Below are 14,780 nucleotides of genomic sequence, written 5' to 3' on the forward strand. Positions count from 1 at the left end.
ACATGAATGAGTAAGCAATGCACAGTGTTCATAGGAATAGTTGGTTTAGGAGTCAGGAGTTTGTGTAATTGTAAACTAAACATTACCATTTGGAACCACTGATTACTGTAAAGTATATTGAGTGATTTTACCATAAGTTTTGAAGACAAGAATTTTATTCAGCTGAAGGGCACATTAGTTGTTACTGTATTCAGTTCCTTTAAGTAATTCAGTCATGAAATTACATTGCCTTAATGAGGATATAGAGCTTTTGACTGAAGCAGAGACTTAGGAGTCTAGATAAATATTCGTAGCTCGGATTGAGGCGTTGATCTGATGTTTGCCAAGCTTGGCAATCAGCTAGCGGGTGTTTCATCACCAGCTGAGGTGCTGCTTTAAGTTGGAAATGGAAACTCCAGATAAAATCTGTAATCATGAATACAAAAATATCAACCCTGATACACTGGGCTATTTTTGTAAGATGTGGAAACTGCTGTACTCTTAAAATTCTCAGCATTAAGAAATGTTAACGCACAAACAGGCTATAGTTCCTTGCATGGTAATTTGCACTGTACTTCCTCAATGATTATTTTTATATAAGTTGATACTATTCAAAGTAGCATTTTGGTTATAAAGGATTAAATGGAACTGATGCTTTTTAAAATTTATGCAAATTGTTCAGCTACTTTGCTTTATCAGTATGATGGTAAATAAGCCATTAACGGGTACAATAAATGAATAAAAGAACAGTACATTTTTTTTTACATTGTGTTTACATTATTAGAACATTGCTAAAATACTTCACATCCAGTGAAGGAGGTATTTCAGAAAGTGCATTACCATTTCAACATTGCACTGTAGGGGCATTGAACTCTATCTCTGTTCATCTACTTTTACCCCATCTTCCTGCCAATAGAATGGGGATAGAATTCTGCTTGCCTTTACCATACCATGGGTCTCTCCATCCAGTATATCATCCTCTGTAACTTCCAACATCTGCAATGGGATTCTATCACTAAATGCTTCTTTCCCTCTCCCCCACTCTGTATTTTCCACAGGGATCACTCTCTCTATGATTCCCTTGCCACTCGTTCCTCCGCACTGATCTCTGTCCGAACATTCACCCCTGTAAATGCTGCACTAGGGAAGCTTTTAAATACCAATGGAAGGTAACTCAAAAAGCCATTAAGAAGGTAAAGATGGAATATGAAAGTAAGCTACCCAATAATACTAAAGAGGATACCAAGCAAGGGAAAAGACCAAGATATAAAAGCAAGGCACAGGTTCCAATGGACTTTGACAAATACATAAAAGCTAAGGTGTGCTGTAAATCTTCATCTCATTGTAGTAAAGCCAAGTTATAACCAGATCCTACAAGGTAACACATCATGTATCACCCATACATTACCACACCATGGCCAAATTCAAGTGATGAAACACTTATCAAAATGTGTCAAAATACAAGGAAAAGGTAGCATGTGAGTAACCATTACAAAACAATTAAAATTACCTGAGGTCATCTACATTTTTATGTGGCTAAAATTCTTCTGGATTGCATAGCCAGATCATAGTAAATGTTAATTTTGTTAAATTATCACTATCTACAGGCAAAAATCTAAAATTAAAATTCATCATTTTGGGTTTTGCAATGTTTGTAAATTCTAGCATAAAGAAGATTAAAGATTTTTAAAAATGTAGCATCTGTTTTTACCTCATCACACCCTACTCCAATAATCCTGCAAGTAAGGAATATCACACAAAACCAAGCAGAACCTGGAGATTTTGAATTAGATTCTTGGTCTAAGGCACAATTTCTTTCACTAAAGGATTGCCAAAATCCTAGTCATCTCCAAAACACAACAGCTCCAAACACCCAGGAGGGTATAAACATGAAGTTTTAAAAGGTTTTTCAACATTCGTAATAGACATACAAACATTGGAGACCAGTGAAAGTCCCTTTAGGACCTTGACTCTGAGTTGCTGGCTGGAATGCCTACTTTGACTGCTTCTAGATCTGTTACATAAACACTTCTGTATGTGAGCACTAGCTAGCGGACCAATATTTATTGCCCTTTGGTAAAGTTTCTAAAGATACATAAAGTGTAAAAGAGAGGCAAGAGTGGATATTGGACTGCTGGAGAGGTAGTAACGGTGAACAAGGAAATGGCAGACAAACTTAAGTACTTTGCATCAATCTTCACTGTGGAAGACACTAGTGGTGTGGTGGTGGTTCCAGGTGTCAGGGTCATGAAGTGTCTGAAGTTACCATTACTGGAGAGGTCCTTTGACAAGGTGCCACACATGAGGCTGCTTAACAAGCTATGAGCCCATGGTATTACAAGAAAGATTCTAGCATGGATAAAGCAGTGGCTGGATTGGCAGAAGGCAAAGAGTGGGAATAAAGGGAGCTTTTTCTGTTTGGTTGCCGGTGACTAGTGGTGTTCTACAGTGGACTGATCTTTTTATGCTATATGTCAATGATTTGGATGGTGGAATTGATGGCTTTGTTGCAGAGTTTGCAGACGATACAAAGATAGGTGGAGGGGCAGGTTTGAGGAAATGGGGAGGCTACAGAAGGACTTGGACAGATTAGAAGAATGGGCAAAGAAGTGGCAGATATAGTGTCAGGAAGTGTATGATCATGCACTTTAGTAGAAGAAAGAGTGGACTGTTTTCTAAATGGAGAGAAAATACAAAATATTGCGATGGAAAGGGACTTGAGTCCTTGTGCAGGATTCCCTAAAGGTTAATTTGCAGGTTGAGTCTGTAATGAAGACAAGTGCGATGTTAGCATTCATTTCAAGAGGACTAGAATATAAAAGCAAGAATGTAAAGTTGAGACTTTATAAAGCACTGGTAAGGCCTCACTTGGAGTATTGTGAGTAGTTTTAAACCCCTTATCTTAGAAAGGATGTGCTGAAACGAGAGGATTCAATGGAGGTTTATGACATTGATTCCAAGATTAAATGGCCCAACATGTGAAGAGTGATGGCTCTGGGCCTTTATTCGCTAGAATTTAGAAGAATGAGGGGTGACCTAATTAAAACCTATTGAATGGTGAAAGACCCTGATAGAGTAGATGTGGAGAGGATCTTTCCCGTGGTGGGAGTGTCTTAAGACCAAAAGACACAGCCTCAAAATAGAAGGGTGTCCTTTTTGAATGGAGATAAGGAGGAATCCTTTAGCCTGAGAGTGGTGAATCTGTGGAATTTGTTGCCATAGGCAACTGTGAAGGCAAAGTCTTTATAAGCAATGAATATTGAGAACATGAGTTGAAGAGTTCTTGAAAGTGAGTCCATAGGTTGTGGAACAGTTCAATGATGAAGTTATCCCCTCTGGTTCAAGAGCTGGATGGTTGACGAGCAATAACTGTTCCTGAACCTGGTGGTGTGAGGCCTGAGGCTCCTGCACCTTCTTTCTGATGACAGCAATGAGAAGAGAGCATGGCCTGGGTGGTGAGGGTCCCTGATGGTGGATGCTGCTTTCCTGCGACAACTCTTCAGCCAAAAGCCGCTTCTTCTGTGTATCACCTCAGCTTCTCATTTTATCCCTCCTTCTCCCATCCACCCAACCTTCCGCACCTATCACCTGCCAGCTGGTACTCTTTCCCCTCTCCCCCACGACCTTACCCTGGCTTTGTCCCCCTTCCGCTTCCTTTCCAGTCCTGATAAAGAATCTCGACCCGAAATGTCAACTGTTAATTCCTTTCCGTAGATGCTGCCTGACCTGCTGAGTTCCTGCAATATTTTGTGTGTGTTGCTCAGGATTTCTAGCATCTGCAGAATCTCTTGTTTTTATAAAACCAGCTGATTTAAACAATGTAGAATTCAGACTATAATTGACTTGCAATATTCTACAAAGACAATAACTAGGCAAACACGAGGAATTCTGCAGATGCTGGAAATTCAAGCAACACACATCAAAGTTGCTGGTGAACACGGCAGGCCAGGCAGCATCTCAGTGCTGCCTGGCCTGCTGCGTTCACCAGCAACTTTGATGTGTGTTGCTAAGACAATAACTCGCCTTTGCAGGAGTTTTGCATGACCCAATAAACTTAAAACTGGGATGAAACTAATCCTAATTAGTGATAACATTATGAAACATTTTTAATTGAAATAACACCAGTAAAACAGTTTAAAACGCATTAAATATACAACTTTAAAAGCATTGTTTTATCTATAAATATGGCAAATTGGTAAAGCAGGTGATATGCTAATTCCCAAAAATAACAAATGCTGGTTGATGTCATCACAAACCACCTTTTATTTGTAAGGATATAGCATGTTTATATATCACAGATATACAGATATGTACATGGGCAGATACTTGGGTGCATAATTTTTTGAAGACTGAAATCCTGATGATTTAATCTATCATTTTCAGTAACATACACTTGTAATTCTGGCAAGCAATGTAAATATTAAACATCTAGATAATAATTATTGAAGTTAATTCTCAGCAGGAAGTCTTCAAGGTGTGGCTGATATCCCCGATTGACAAGTTTTGTGACCACTAGAGATGGGGGGGGGTAAAAAAAAACAAATCAGTAAACATTGGAAGAAGAGTCATTAAATTCCCTTGTAAAATGTCACACTTGTAAGCTATAAAAGATATAACATTTAAGATCTTATAAGCACAACTGCAACTTCAACATCGGGTGGCTGGCATAAAAACAACAGCTACCATAAAAGTTGAGGCATTGAGCTCAAAAGTCAGGAGGTTATGATGCAACCCTATAAAGCTCTGGTTAGGCCGTATCTGGAGTACTGCGTACAGTTCAAATCGCCCCACTATAGGAAGCATGTTGAGCGTTTGGAGAGGGTGCAGAAGAGTTTTACCAGGATGCTGCCTGGTTTAGAGGGCATGTGCTATCATGAGAGGCTGGATAAACTTGGGTGGGGAGACCTGAGGCATAGATAGAGTGGACAGTGAGTATTAGACATAGGGCATGCATTGAAGGTGAGGGGGTAAGTTCAAGGGGGATGTGAGGGCAAGGTTTTTTTACTCAAGAGTTGTGGATGCCTGGATTGCACTGCCTGGTATGGTGACAGAGGCAAATACATTAGAGGCTTTTAAGGGACATTTGGATGGGCACATGGTTGTAAGGAAGATGGAGGGATATGGACATGTAGGTAGGAGGAATTAGTGTTTGGGTTTTTTTGATTTGCGTTTGAGCTAAGTCGACACAACATTTTTGACCAAATGGCCTGTTCCTGTGCTATACTGTTCTATGTTCTATAGATAACAACTTGTATACCTGATCCACACATTTTTCATGAACGGTAACATATATCAGATATTGAGACACAATTACCACTTCTATCAAACAGTCCACGGTGAGGAAGGAGAGAAGGAAGTTCCATGGATGGTATTTGATTCTAAACTGAGATTCTACTGACAGTCCAACTTGGCGAATGGAAAAAAGATATGGAGTTGTGTCTTTAAGAATTTTAAAACTGAGTGGAATATTTTCAACTTCCTCATATGGAATACCAATCTGATCTATTCATGTTGCTGGATATCCCTGAACCTCTCGTGATGTGTTCACTTGGTAGGTTGATTGATCACCTACAGCGGAATTCAATGCTTAGAAAATGAAGGCTAATTTGAGTAACTGAGAGAAAATAAAAGGTTAAAGGAAAGAAAGTGGGGAATGATATTGTTGAGATGACAGCCTGCATAGACTTGATAGGCTAAATATAAATAGTCTCCTATGTGATAATATGAAACTTACAGAATTAATTAATACACACATTTAATCCGATGTTTAGTTTGCTTCTGCCATATATAAAATACAATACTTCTGAAAGATTTTTAACTATAACCACACTGTGATTACATCTAGATAAACAAAGCATTGTAATAAAATTACTCTCTTACACCTTGCATTCTGAAAATACACTATCTAAACCTGAAATCTCTAGCACAAAGAACAGCACATCGAGCACAACTATCTACAGATTTACCTCCAAGTCACAAAATGTTACTGTCCCTTCAAAGACACTGGGTCCAAATCTTTTAGAGTAGTTTGTGGGAGTTCAAGAAAAATTAGAAATGGGTAATAATGTTGGGGCTGCCAGCAGTACCCACAAAATCAAATAAATACAACACTAACTCAATGTGAGAGACTTATATTAAAAACACTGCTCTATTAATTGTCAAAAGAATGATTCCTGACTATTTAATGATTATTCATTAATACAACAAACCATTGTCTGTACTTAACAATAAAACAAAAACAATGTCAAAACTAATTAGTGTGTGTTGCTCAATACTAATTAATATTATGTAGAAGGTAATATTATTGTTTCTGGATTTGTGTGGATTTGTTCACTTCTGTAGTTAATGATCCAGTACAAAATCTGAATTATCCACATGTCTTTGGCTGCGATATCTGGTTTTGCAACCACTGACGCAAGACAGACAATCTCCAAAGAGTATTGATAATGGCTGGGGTCACGCTTCTTGTAAAGACACTGCCGAGAAGGCAATGGCAAACCACTTCTGTGGAAAAATTTGCCAAGAACAATCATGGTCATTGAAACCATGATTGCCTTTACATCATACGATATGGCACACAACAAACGAACGATCTGTTCCAAATTATTTTGAAATATTTACATTCAGTTAGAATTATGAAGATGTTTATATTTTCTTAATTTTAACAGAACACCAATAATTAAAAATACATACTCTACCTTTAAAAAGAAAGTGCGAATAATGTTTGAATGTTTTGTAAGATTGCTGCATCATGGTAAAATTAGGATGTATTGCTATTTGTTTATCAGCATCATATTGCCAGGCCTGTGAGATCAGTTGACTGCGGAATTTCAGAATCAGGCTGAAAATATTGTGAATGATATTCATCACTGGAGCAGCTTTCTCAGTCAATAACCCTCTGTAATTCAAAGCAGACAAGGACTTTGGTTTACATAAAATATATTACCAATTCCAAAAACAGTGCAAACCATTCTCAGTGCCAGAGTCAGATGCTACTAATGCAACAACCCAATTTTGGTAACTTAAAGTCAAAAACTGATGTATTTGGTTGAAAGGAATTAAGAACAATAAAGAGCTTCCAGACAACTTTATGCAAACAATTCACACTTTTATTCCTCTTCCAACTTGAAGATTCCCCCAAACACTCACCTTTTACTCACAGAAATTAGAAGTATAATTAAAATCAACAAACATTTGAAATTATATTTGAGCTTATTTGATTTTCTGTGTGTATTTTTGTTGCACTCTCACCTCAGAATCATACTTTCAAAATGGACTTATTTTTTGGAACAAATGCAAATAATTTTCGATAGTCCCCAGATTAATATTATATTTCTTATTTCACTGGATTCAACACTCAACATTCTAATTAAACAAATGATTAATAATGTCTGACATATTGATTAGCTGACGGTCATTAAAACACAACAATCTCCTTAGTTAAGCTTTTCACCAACTTTTCTTGGTTTATCAATGCAAACACACAGACTAATTATTCTCACGACACGTTACGTTAAGCGATATTCTCAATATATTGCTAACAAACACTTAAACAACACTTGCCTGAAAATGCCCTTGTTGAGATACTCTGCATGTGTTCTGTGGAGTTCATCCAGATTTCCAACCGATGACAGTTTGTGTCCAAATTCACACCACGTAACATGCAAAATTTGATTAGCAATATAACCTTGAATGACTTTGACAAAATGCTGCATTTCATGTCGATAGAGTTGAAGCTGATGCAACTGGACTGAACTTGAAGAACGGTTAACTAAAGCTAAAATAAAACATTTAAAATTTTTCAATTTGCAAAATTGAGAGGATAATGACACAAAAACAGATGTACGACCTGCATTTGTGGCATGCATACTGGTAAATGAAATTAGATTAACCTAATTAATATTGACAATAACTTTTAACAGTAAATATCACAAAATAACCGGTCATCTATTCCAATTTGTAGATATAGTTACAGGATTTAGTACATAATCCAAACAGATCTTGAAGGGCGTATATACAAATTTGTATTCCCACTTCAAATTTAAAAAGGAGCACTTCATTGAAACTATATTCTCTAAAATTAAAGTCATGCTTTGTACAGAAGACTAGAGATACATTATAGGTTGTCCGTACTACTGGTTTCTTTACTGGGATTTGGTTACAAGAATAGGACAATAGGAATACAAGAATTTTGACAAACGGATATTTGTTAATTGTAACAGATTACCAATAATTAAAATCCATACTCTATCTTTAAACAGGAAGTGTGGATAATGTTTGAATTATTAAACACAGCAAACCAAAACAATATCTAAATTTACTTCTTTTAAAACCTATGAAATTTAAACCATTTTCACCAAATCAATGGACTTTGTAGCCAGCCAGCTGTGCTATATTCATACTCACCATATTTGTAAATACAGTGGATTCCAGTTAATTGGGACACATTGGGACCTGCATATTTTAGCCCAATTAAGCGGCTGCCCCAATTAGCTGAAGTTTCATGGAAATAGTTAAAAAGGTATGAAACAAACTGAGTAACAACTTTATACATTTAAATGAAACACAGAACAAATCAGAACACTATCAATAATACTGCAGTTCTATAAAACTGTGTATTAGTTCCCTATAGTTATTGACAAAGGAATTATGCTGCCATGTTCTTTTGATCAACTATAAATGAACAAAATCAGTGCAGACACTTAATGTAGATAATGGACTGACTTTATACAATTTTTGACAATTGCATCCTCCAAACCTTCATTTTCATGGTAACATTCAAGATAACTGTTGGTACCTTCAATTTGTTCATAGTTTCTAAAATTGTTTCATTTTCACTCACAGCTGTTTCTGGCATCTCCAAGTCTGAATGCTTGAAACCACAGTGAGCAAAACAGTTCTGAATTGTCTTACTGCTTATTTCTTTCCAAAATCACTGCCTTTTGAACACAAACACACACAACTGATGCTATTTTAAAATCTGTTCGTTCTAAGGGCAGTGTAGCGTCTAACAGCCACACAAGACTATGCATCTGACACTAATTAGAAAAGGTTCGGCAACTTCCTGCCCCAATTAAGCGTCAGTGTTCCAAATAAACAAAAGGAGTCTTGGCTATTTTCTCAATTAGTTTTTGTTCTTTAAGAGTTGTCCCAAATAAGTGGCTGCCCTGATTAACCAAAATCCACTGTATTTATAATCAAGTTTCCTTTTTCCTGTCTGAAAATGAAGTCTCAGAATGGATGATCTCTTCTCTCAACAAAAAGAACAATGGAAGTATTCAGTCAGTCTTGCAGCATCAATCAGAAAAGAAAGTCATCCAATTACAGAAAGAAACCTGTCTGTATAACTTGCACATTATCCCTATGAATGCATGGGTTTCCTCAGGGTGCTCCACTTTCCATGCTAATCTCATGCTGGTAGCAAGTTAATTGGCCCCTAGTTTAAATTAGTGGCAGAAGATTCAGAGAAGAGGTGCTAACTGATAGTAATAAGATTAATATAAAGAGAAAAACAGTTTTGGGTACATGGATGCTTGCTGATCTGCATGGACACATTGAATTAAAGGACCTGTTCTGTGCTGTATGCCCCTCAATCTGAAACTCTCAGCCCTCTTTGGCTTCCTTCAGTAATCTTAAATTTTTCTTTTCTTGCTACTTTTGCAAAATCCAGATTCTGCCTGGGAAAAAAAACAGCTCCTTCAATGCAGTTATTCAGGATACAAAACAATCATTTCAACAACTTTTACCGTGTGCAAACCATGGAAATGACAGTCAAATATTATTCACCAAATCCCAGATAATCACATGAATCTACAAACACACATTCCTACATATGTATTCAGTCTTCTGCATAAAATCTAACCTTGTGTCTTTCATTACGGCTAAATAAATGTTACCTGTAAATTGTTCAAAATACAGTTTTACACACTGAGGCATTTCAACACTCTTCCACCCACGTTCACAAAGGCAGAACCAATATATATCTCACCTGTACGTTTTAAATGAAACCAAACATCTTTTAATGTCCAGACCATATGCTTCAACTGCAGTAAAAAGGAAAAGATCTTGTTGTACTTGTTCATGCAGCTTTCTGTGATCACAATGTTGAGAGGCCAATTCACCTACAGAAAAATCACAGTGACAGGTTGGAAACTTCATGTGAAATTGTGTAAATGTGCAGTCATGGTGGTTTAAATTTCATAAGATGCAGTTTGAGTATTTTTTTAACTTTAAAAATTTATTGTTACAGTGTGATCTTTTGATTACATTTCAGCTCCACTGAGATAACAAATCAATTAACAAACATCTGGAGAGAATCATGGGATAATTATGTTTGGACATCATTCAGCATCATCATTATGTGCCGTGTCATATGACGGAGGTGATCATGGTCTCTATCCATGACCAGGATTGCTCTTGGCAAATTTTTCTACAAAAGTGGTTGCCATTGCCCTCTTCTGGGCAGTGTCTTTACAAGACGGGTGACCCCAGCCATTACCAATGCTCTTCAGAGATTGTCTGCCTGGCGTCACTGGTCTCATAAATAGGACTTGTGATGTGCATCAGCTGCTCATATGACCATTCACCACCTGCTTCCTGGCTTCATTTGACCCTGGTGGGGGGGGGTACTAAACAGGTGCTACACCTTGCCCAACAATGACCTACAGGCTAATGGAGGTAAAGAGCTCCTTATACCTCCTTTGGTAGAGATGCATCTTCACCCTGCCACCCATAAATGTTAGGAACAACAAAATCATCTCTGAACTTATATAAAATCTCTCTCTCTCAGTTCCCCATCTTCTCATCAAGATAACCAGAACCTTCTTTCTTCTTTAGTTAAATCATCTATATGGTTTGATTTAATAGTTTTAATTAGAAGTGCTCCATATAAATTTGCTATATGTTTGGATTGATATACTCCTGTTCAATTTCCTCATAAAGCTCCAAACCTACAAAATGATTTCCAATCTGTGTACCAGAAACACTTGTCATTGTTAAAAAGTGGAAGAACTATATCTTGTTAGAAGTGCTGACCTGTGTCTGAGTCAACCTCTTTGTAAATCTATTTACAAGAGCAAACTAAATACTTCAACTTTTTTTTAGTGTAATAAACTCATATTTCTAAACCAAGAACCTTGCTGTCCTATTTTCCAATAAAGATAATACTGTTTTGAAGATAATAATACTTAGAGCAACACAGTACTGTGAACTCTTAAAAGGTGTCCTAAAGTTTAACAATATTTCATATTAAAATTCTATTCCACTGCAAGTAAGTTCATTATACACCCTTATTCTCATTACAACAATGATCCAGGGTATTTCCAAGCAATACTATCATAGTACCTTTCCTGGTCAGTATCCCCTATGACTATCTCATTTAACATTTACACTCAGTTTTGATCACCAGTTACATTGATATTGAACTTCATCTGCAAACTATTAACAAGAAGTCCAATTCCATGTTGATGAACGCTGCACTGTTCCACGTTATTTGTTCCTTCTCCAACAGTTTACCCCAAAGTGAGTTTTAGATTATCAGAACACTCAGTCCTCATTTATTGTCATCTAGAAATGCATGCATGCATTAAGAAATGATACAATGTTTCTCCAGAGTGATTATCACAGAAAAACAGGACAAACCAAAGACTAACACTGACAGAACCACATAATTATAACATAGAGTTACAGCAGTGCAAAGCAATACCATAATTTGATAGAGAACAGACCATGGGCACGGTAAAAAAAAAGTCTAAAGTCCCGAGTCGATCGACTCCCGAGTCCCCGATAGCAGGCGGCAAAAGGGAGAAACTCCCTGCCATAAACCTCCAGGCACCGACAACTGCCGATACATTGGAAGCACCCGACAACAGCCGACACTGAGTCCGTCCCTCCGAAAACTTCGAGCCTCCAACCAGCCCCTCCGATACAGCCTCCTGAATGCCATCCTCTGCCCAGCGCCTTCGACCTCGCTCCGGCCGCCAAAACAAGCAAAGCCGAGGATTCGGGGCCTTTTCCTCCGGAGATTCCAGACCACACAGTAACAGCGGCAGTGAAGCGGGCATTTCAGAAGTTTCTCCAGATGTTCCTCCGTACTCTTACGTCTGTCTGCATCAAATCAGAATTATGCACGGTCCCCTACTTGACAAATAACAGACATCGCCACCAAAGCGGCCGCGCATACTGCGTCGCGCCGCCATCTTCTCCTCCTCCTTTGCCATCAGTTCACTTCGTATCTATCAGCATCCTACCCAGTTTATTGATAGTTAAATTGTCTAAATGTAAATGCATTATTTAAATGACATTCAGAAAAGAATATAATGAAAATTACAAAACATATTTCTTTGCAAGAAAGGGTTCCAACCTTGTATCTTAGTTCCAAGCAATTCAAGGCATCTGGTGCATTGGGCTTGAACATTTCTGGTAGATATTTGAGAGCAAAAGTCAAATTAGAGGCCATCGCAGAGTCTCCATGAAGACTATATTGCAAAGCTTTATTCAAGATTGAATTGAGGACTAAAGGATTCAAAAGTTCCCCTGGTGTTTGTCCAGATCCAAGCTGTTAAAAAAGTAAGAACCATTTCAATACACTTTACAATTTGGGTTTTCAGTTCACAAGAATGAAGTTACATGCACTTATTAAATAAAATGTGATTTGAGTCCAGCAATCAGTAGACTATTGAATATTTTCAAAATCTAGTTAAATAATTCGCTCAAAGTGGTTATTTTTTAATACATGGATAATTGAATCCTGCTGAAATCTTAAAAGTGGAAAATAATTTTTATTTATTTATGTAAATTATGTAATACAGTAGATACCAGCCTTCTGGTAATGGGACCATTTTATAACAGGATCTTCAGGATGCTGGTTGTCACCCTATGTGGAATGAAATTGCAGAGCACATCAGCTGAATCCTTTGCATGAAACTGACTAATTGCCAATCTTAGTCAGGGAAGTAAACGTGTAAGATATGGAAAAACACCTAGCTAGTGAATTAAGTATGTTCAAGTGGTTTGGATTCAGGTACAGCACTACCAATGATTTGAGGAAACATCAGCTATGCTAGGCCAATGTTCTAATATAAATAATCAAAATGAGTAACTCTGCACAAACTGGGGACTTAGTTTATGTACTATGTCAATGGATTTATATGTTTTACTTCAAATTTATGATGCTATTACAGTGCAGGGCATTATATTGTTCAGAGTTCAATCCAGCACCATTCTGTAAGGAGTCTCTGTACATCCTCCCTGTGGTGTGCGTGTTTTCTCTGTGGTGGTTAGCACACACTTTACAATACAGGTGACCCAGGTTCATTTCCCACCGCTCCATGAAAGGAGTTTGCACATTCTCCCCATGACCGCATGGGTTTCCTTGTTGTGCCCTGGTTTCCTCCCACAGTCCAAAGACATACCGATTGGTATAGATAAACTGGTCATTGTAAATTGTCCCATGATTAGGCTAGAATTAAATCAAGGGATAGCTGGGCAGCACGGCTCAGTGGGCTGGAAAGGCCCATTCCAAGCTGTTTCTTATTAAATAAATATTTTGAGAAATAATTTTTATTTTATTTTGTTTAGCAGCACAGTGTGGAGTAGGCCTTTCCAGCCTTTGAGCCACCCTGCCGCAGCAACCCCATTTTAACCCTACCCTAGTCACGGGACAATTTACAATGATGAATTAACCTACCCAGTACATTTTTGGACATCTTTGGAAAGCAGATCACCCAGGGGAAACCCATGCTTTCCACAGGGAGGACAAATGGCACTGGAATTGAACTCCAAACTACCCAACTGAAATAGTGAGTGTCGCACTAAACATAATGATACGCTATAATCATAAATACATAGAATTAAAAGCACTTGGCCATTTGTTATTTTTGGACCATCTAATTTCAACAGTAATATTCTCAAATTTAGAGTCAACTGCTGTTTGGTTCTGCAATACTGGACATTGAAAATACATGAAAAAAATGATTTATTTAAGGCCATGTAACTCATTAAAACTATATAAATTACATGCTAACAGAAATTTTTAAACTTCCTTAAACTGATGCCTGTAATTTCATATTTATATCGGAAATGACTGCCAGATGAACTTTATATTGCAATTAAGAATTATCATTAAACTTGTGCAAGCTAATTTGCATACAGAAAGCAATGGTTCTACTTTCATATTCTTTTTTTAAACAAGCAGAAAACTTGGAAAAACAAAAAAAATTAGACTTTCTCATAAAACAATACTGTAGAAATCTGATCATAAACCAAAAGGATTTTGTAGCTCAAAGTTCACATTTGAACTCTTCATTGCATCATGCTAAAATAAAATATTTACCAGATTTTTCATTTGTAGCTCAAATTTCACATTTGAACTCTTCATTATATCATGCTAAATTAAAATATTTGCCAGTTGAAATCTGGTAGAGCTTTAATTCCCTGACAATTCCGTAATTATTTCAAGAATAATTGAGCTTCAAATAAAGAAAGATCAACATTTGCAATAACATCTTAAAATTGATGTGTTTAAATTAAGCTTTTTTGCAGGTGCAACAGTGCATTTCTGATGGAAGTGTAAAGATTTTCATCTTTTTCCTATCTAGCCTGGCAAATCAAATTTACCTTTTCAAAGAGCAAATCACTAAGTGATTGTGCAAACTCTCCATCTTCCATCAAAAGGAAATGTCTTAACGCCTCAAAGTTCTGTTCAATGTTCAGCTCCACAAATAAATAATCAATTATGGCTTTATTTACCAGGGAAGCACTGAAAGGAGAGTGAGAGAGAGAGGTTATTTGAATGTAATATC

General features: G+C 37.1%; 1 protein-coding gene across 4 annotated transcripts in view; it reads right to left on the minus strand.

Annotated features, from left to right (window-relative positions):
- Window positions 1-4,158: 4,158 nt before the first annotated feature.
- Window positions 4,159-14,780, minus strand: part of tubgcp6 (tubulin gamma complex component 6) — a 58,366-nt gene continuing 47,744 nt past the window's right edge. For 3 of the 4 annotated variants that reach the window (XM_063072616.1, XM_063072613.1, XM_063072614.1), the window contains 6 exons: window positions 14,596-14,737; window positions 12,341-12,535; window positions 9,968-10,100; window positions 7,543-7,756; window positions 6,678-6,877; window positions 4,160-4,491 (listed from right to left, as the gene is read on the minus strand). In XM_063072616.1, coding sequence (XP_062928686.1) covers window positions 4,400-4,491; window positions 6,678-6,877; window positions 7,543-7,756; window positions 9,968-10,100; window positions 12,341-12,535; window positions 14,596-14,737 — 976 coding nt within the window. In that variant the 3' untranslated portion in view covers window positions 4,160-4,399. Of the gene's footprint in view, window positions 4,492-6,677; window positions 6,878-7,542; window positions 7,757-9,967; window positions 10,101-12,340; window positions 12,536-14,595; window positions 14,738-14,780 lie in introns of all 4 variants that reach the window. The other variant, XM_063072615.1, reaches the window with a different exon arrangement.

Source organism: Mobula hypostoma, chromosome 20 (genome assembly GCF_963921235.1).
Source record: "Mobula hypostoma chromosome 20, sMobHyp1.1, whole genome shotgun sequence".
NCBI classification, from domain to species: Eukaryota; Metazoa; Chordata; class Chondrichthyes; order Myliobatiformes; family Myliobatidae; genus Mobula; species Mobula hypostoma.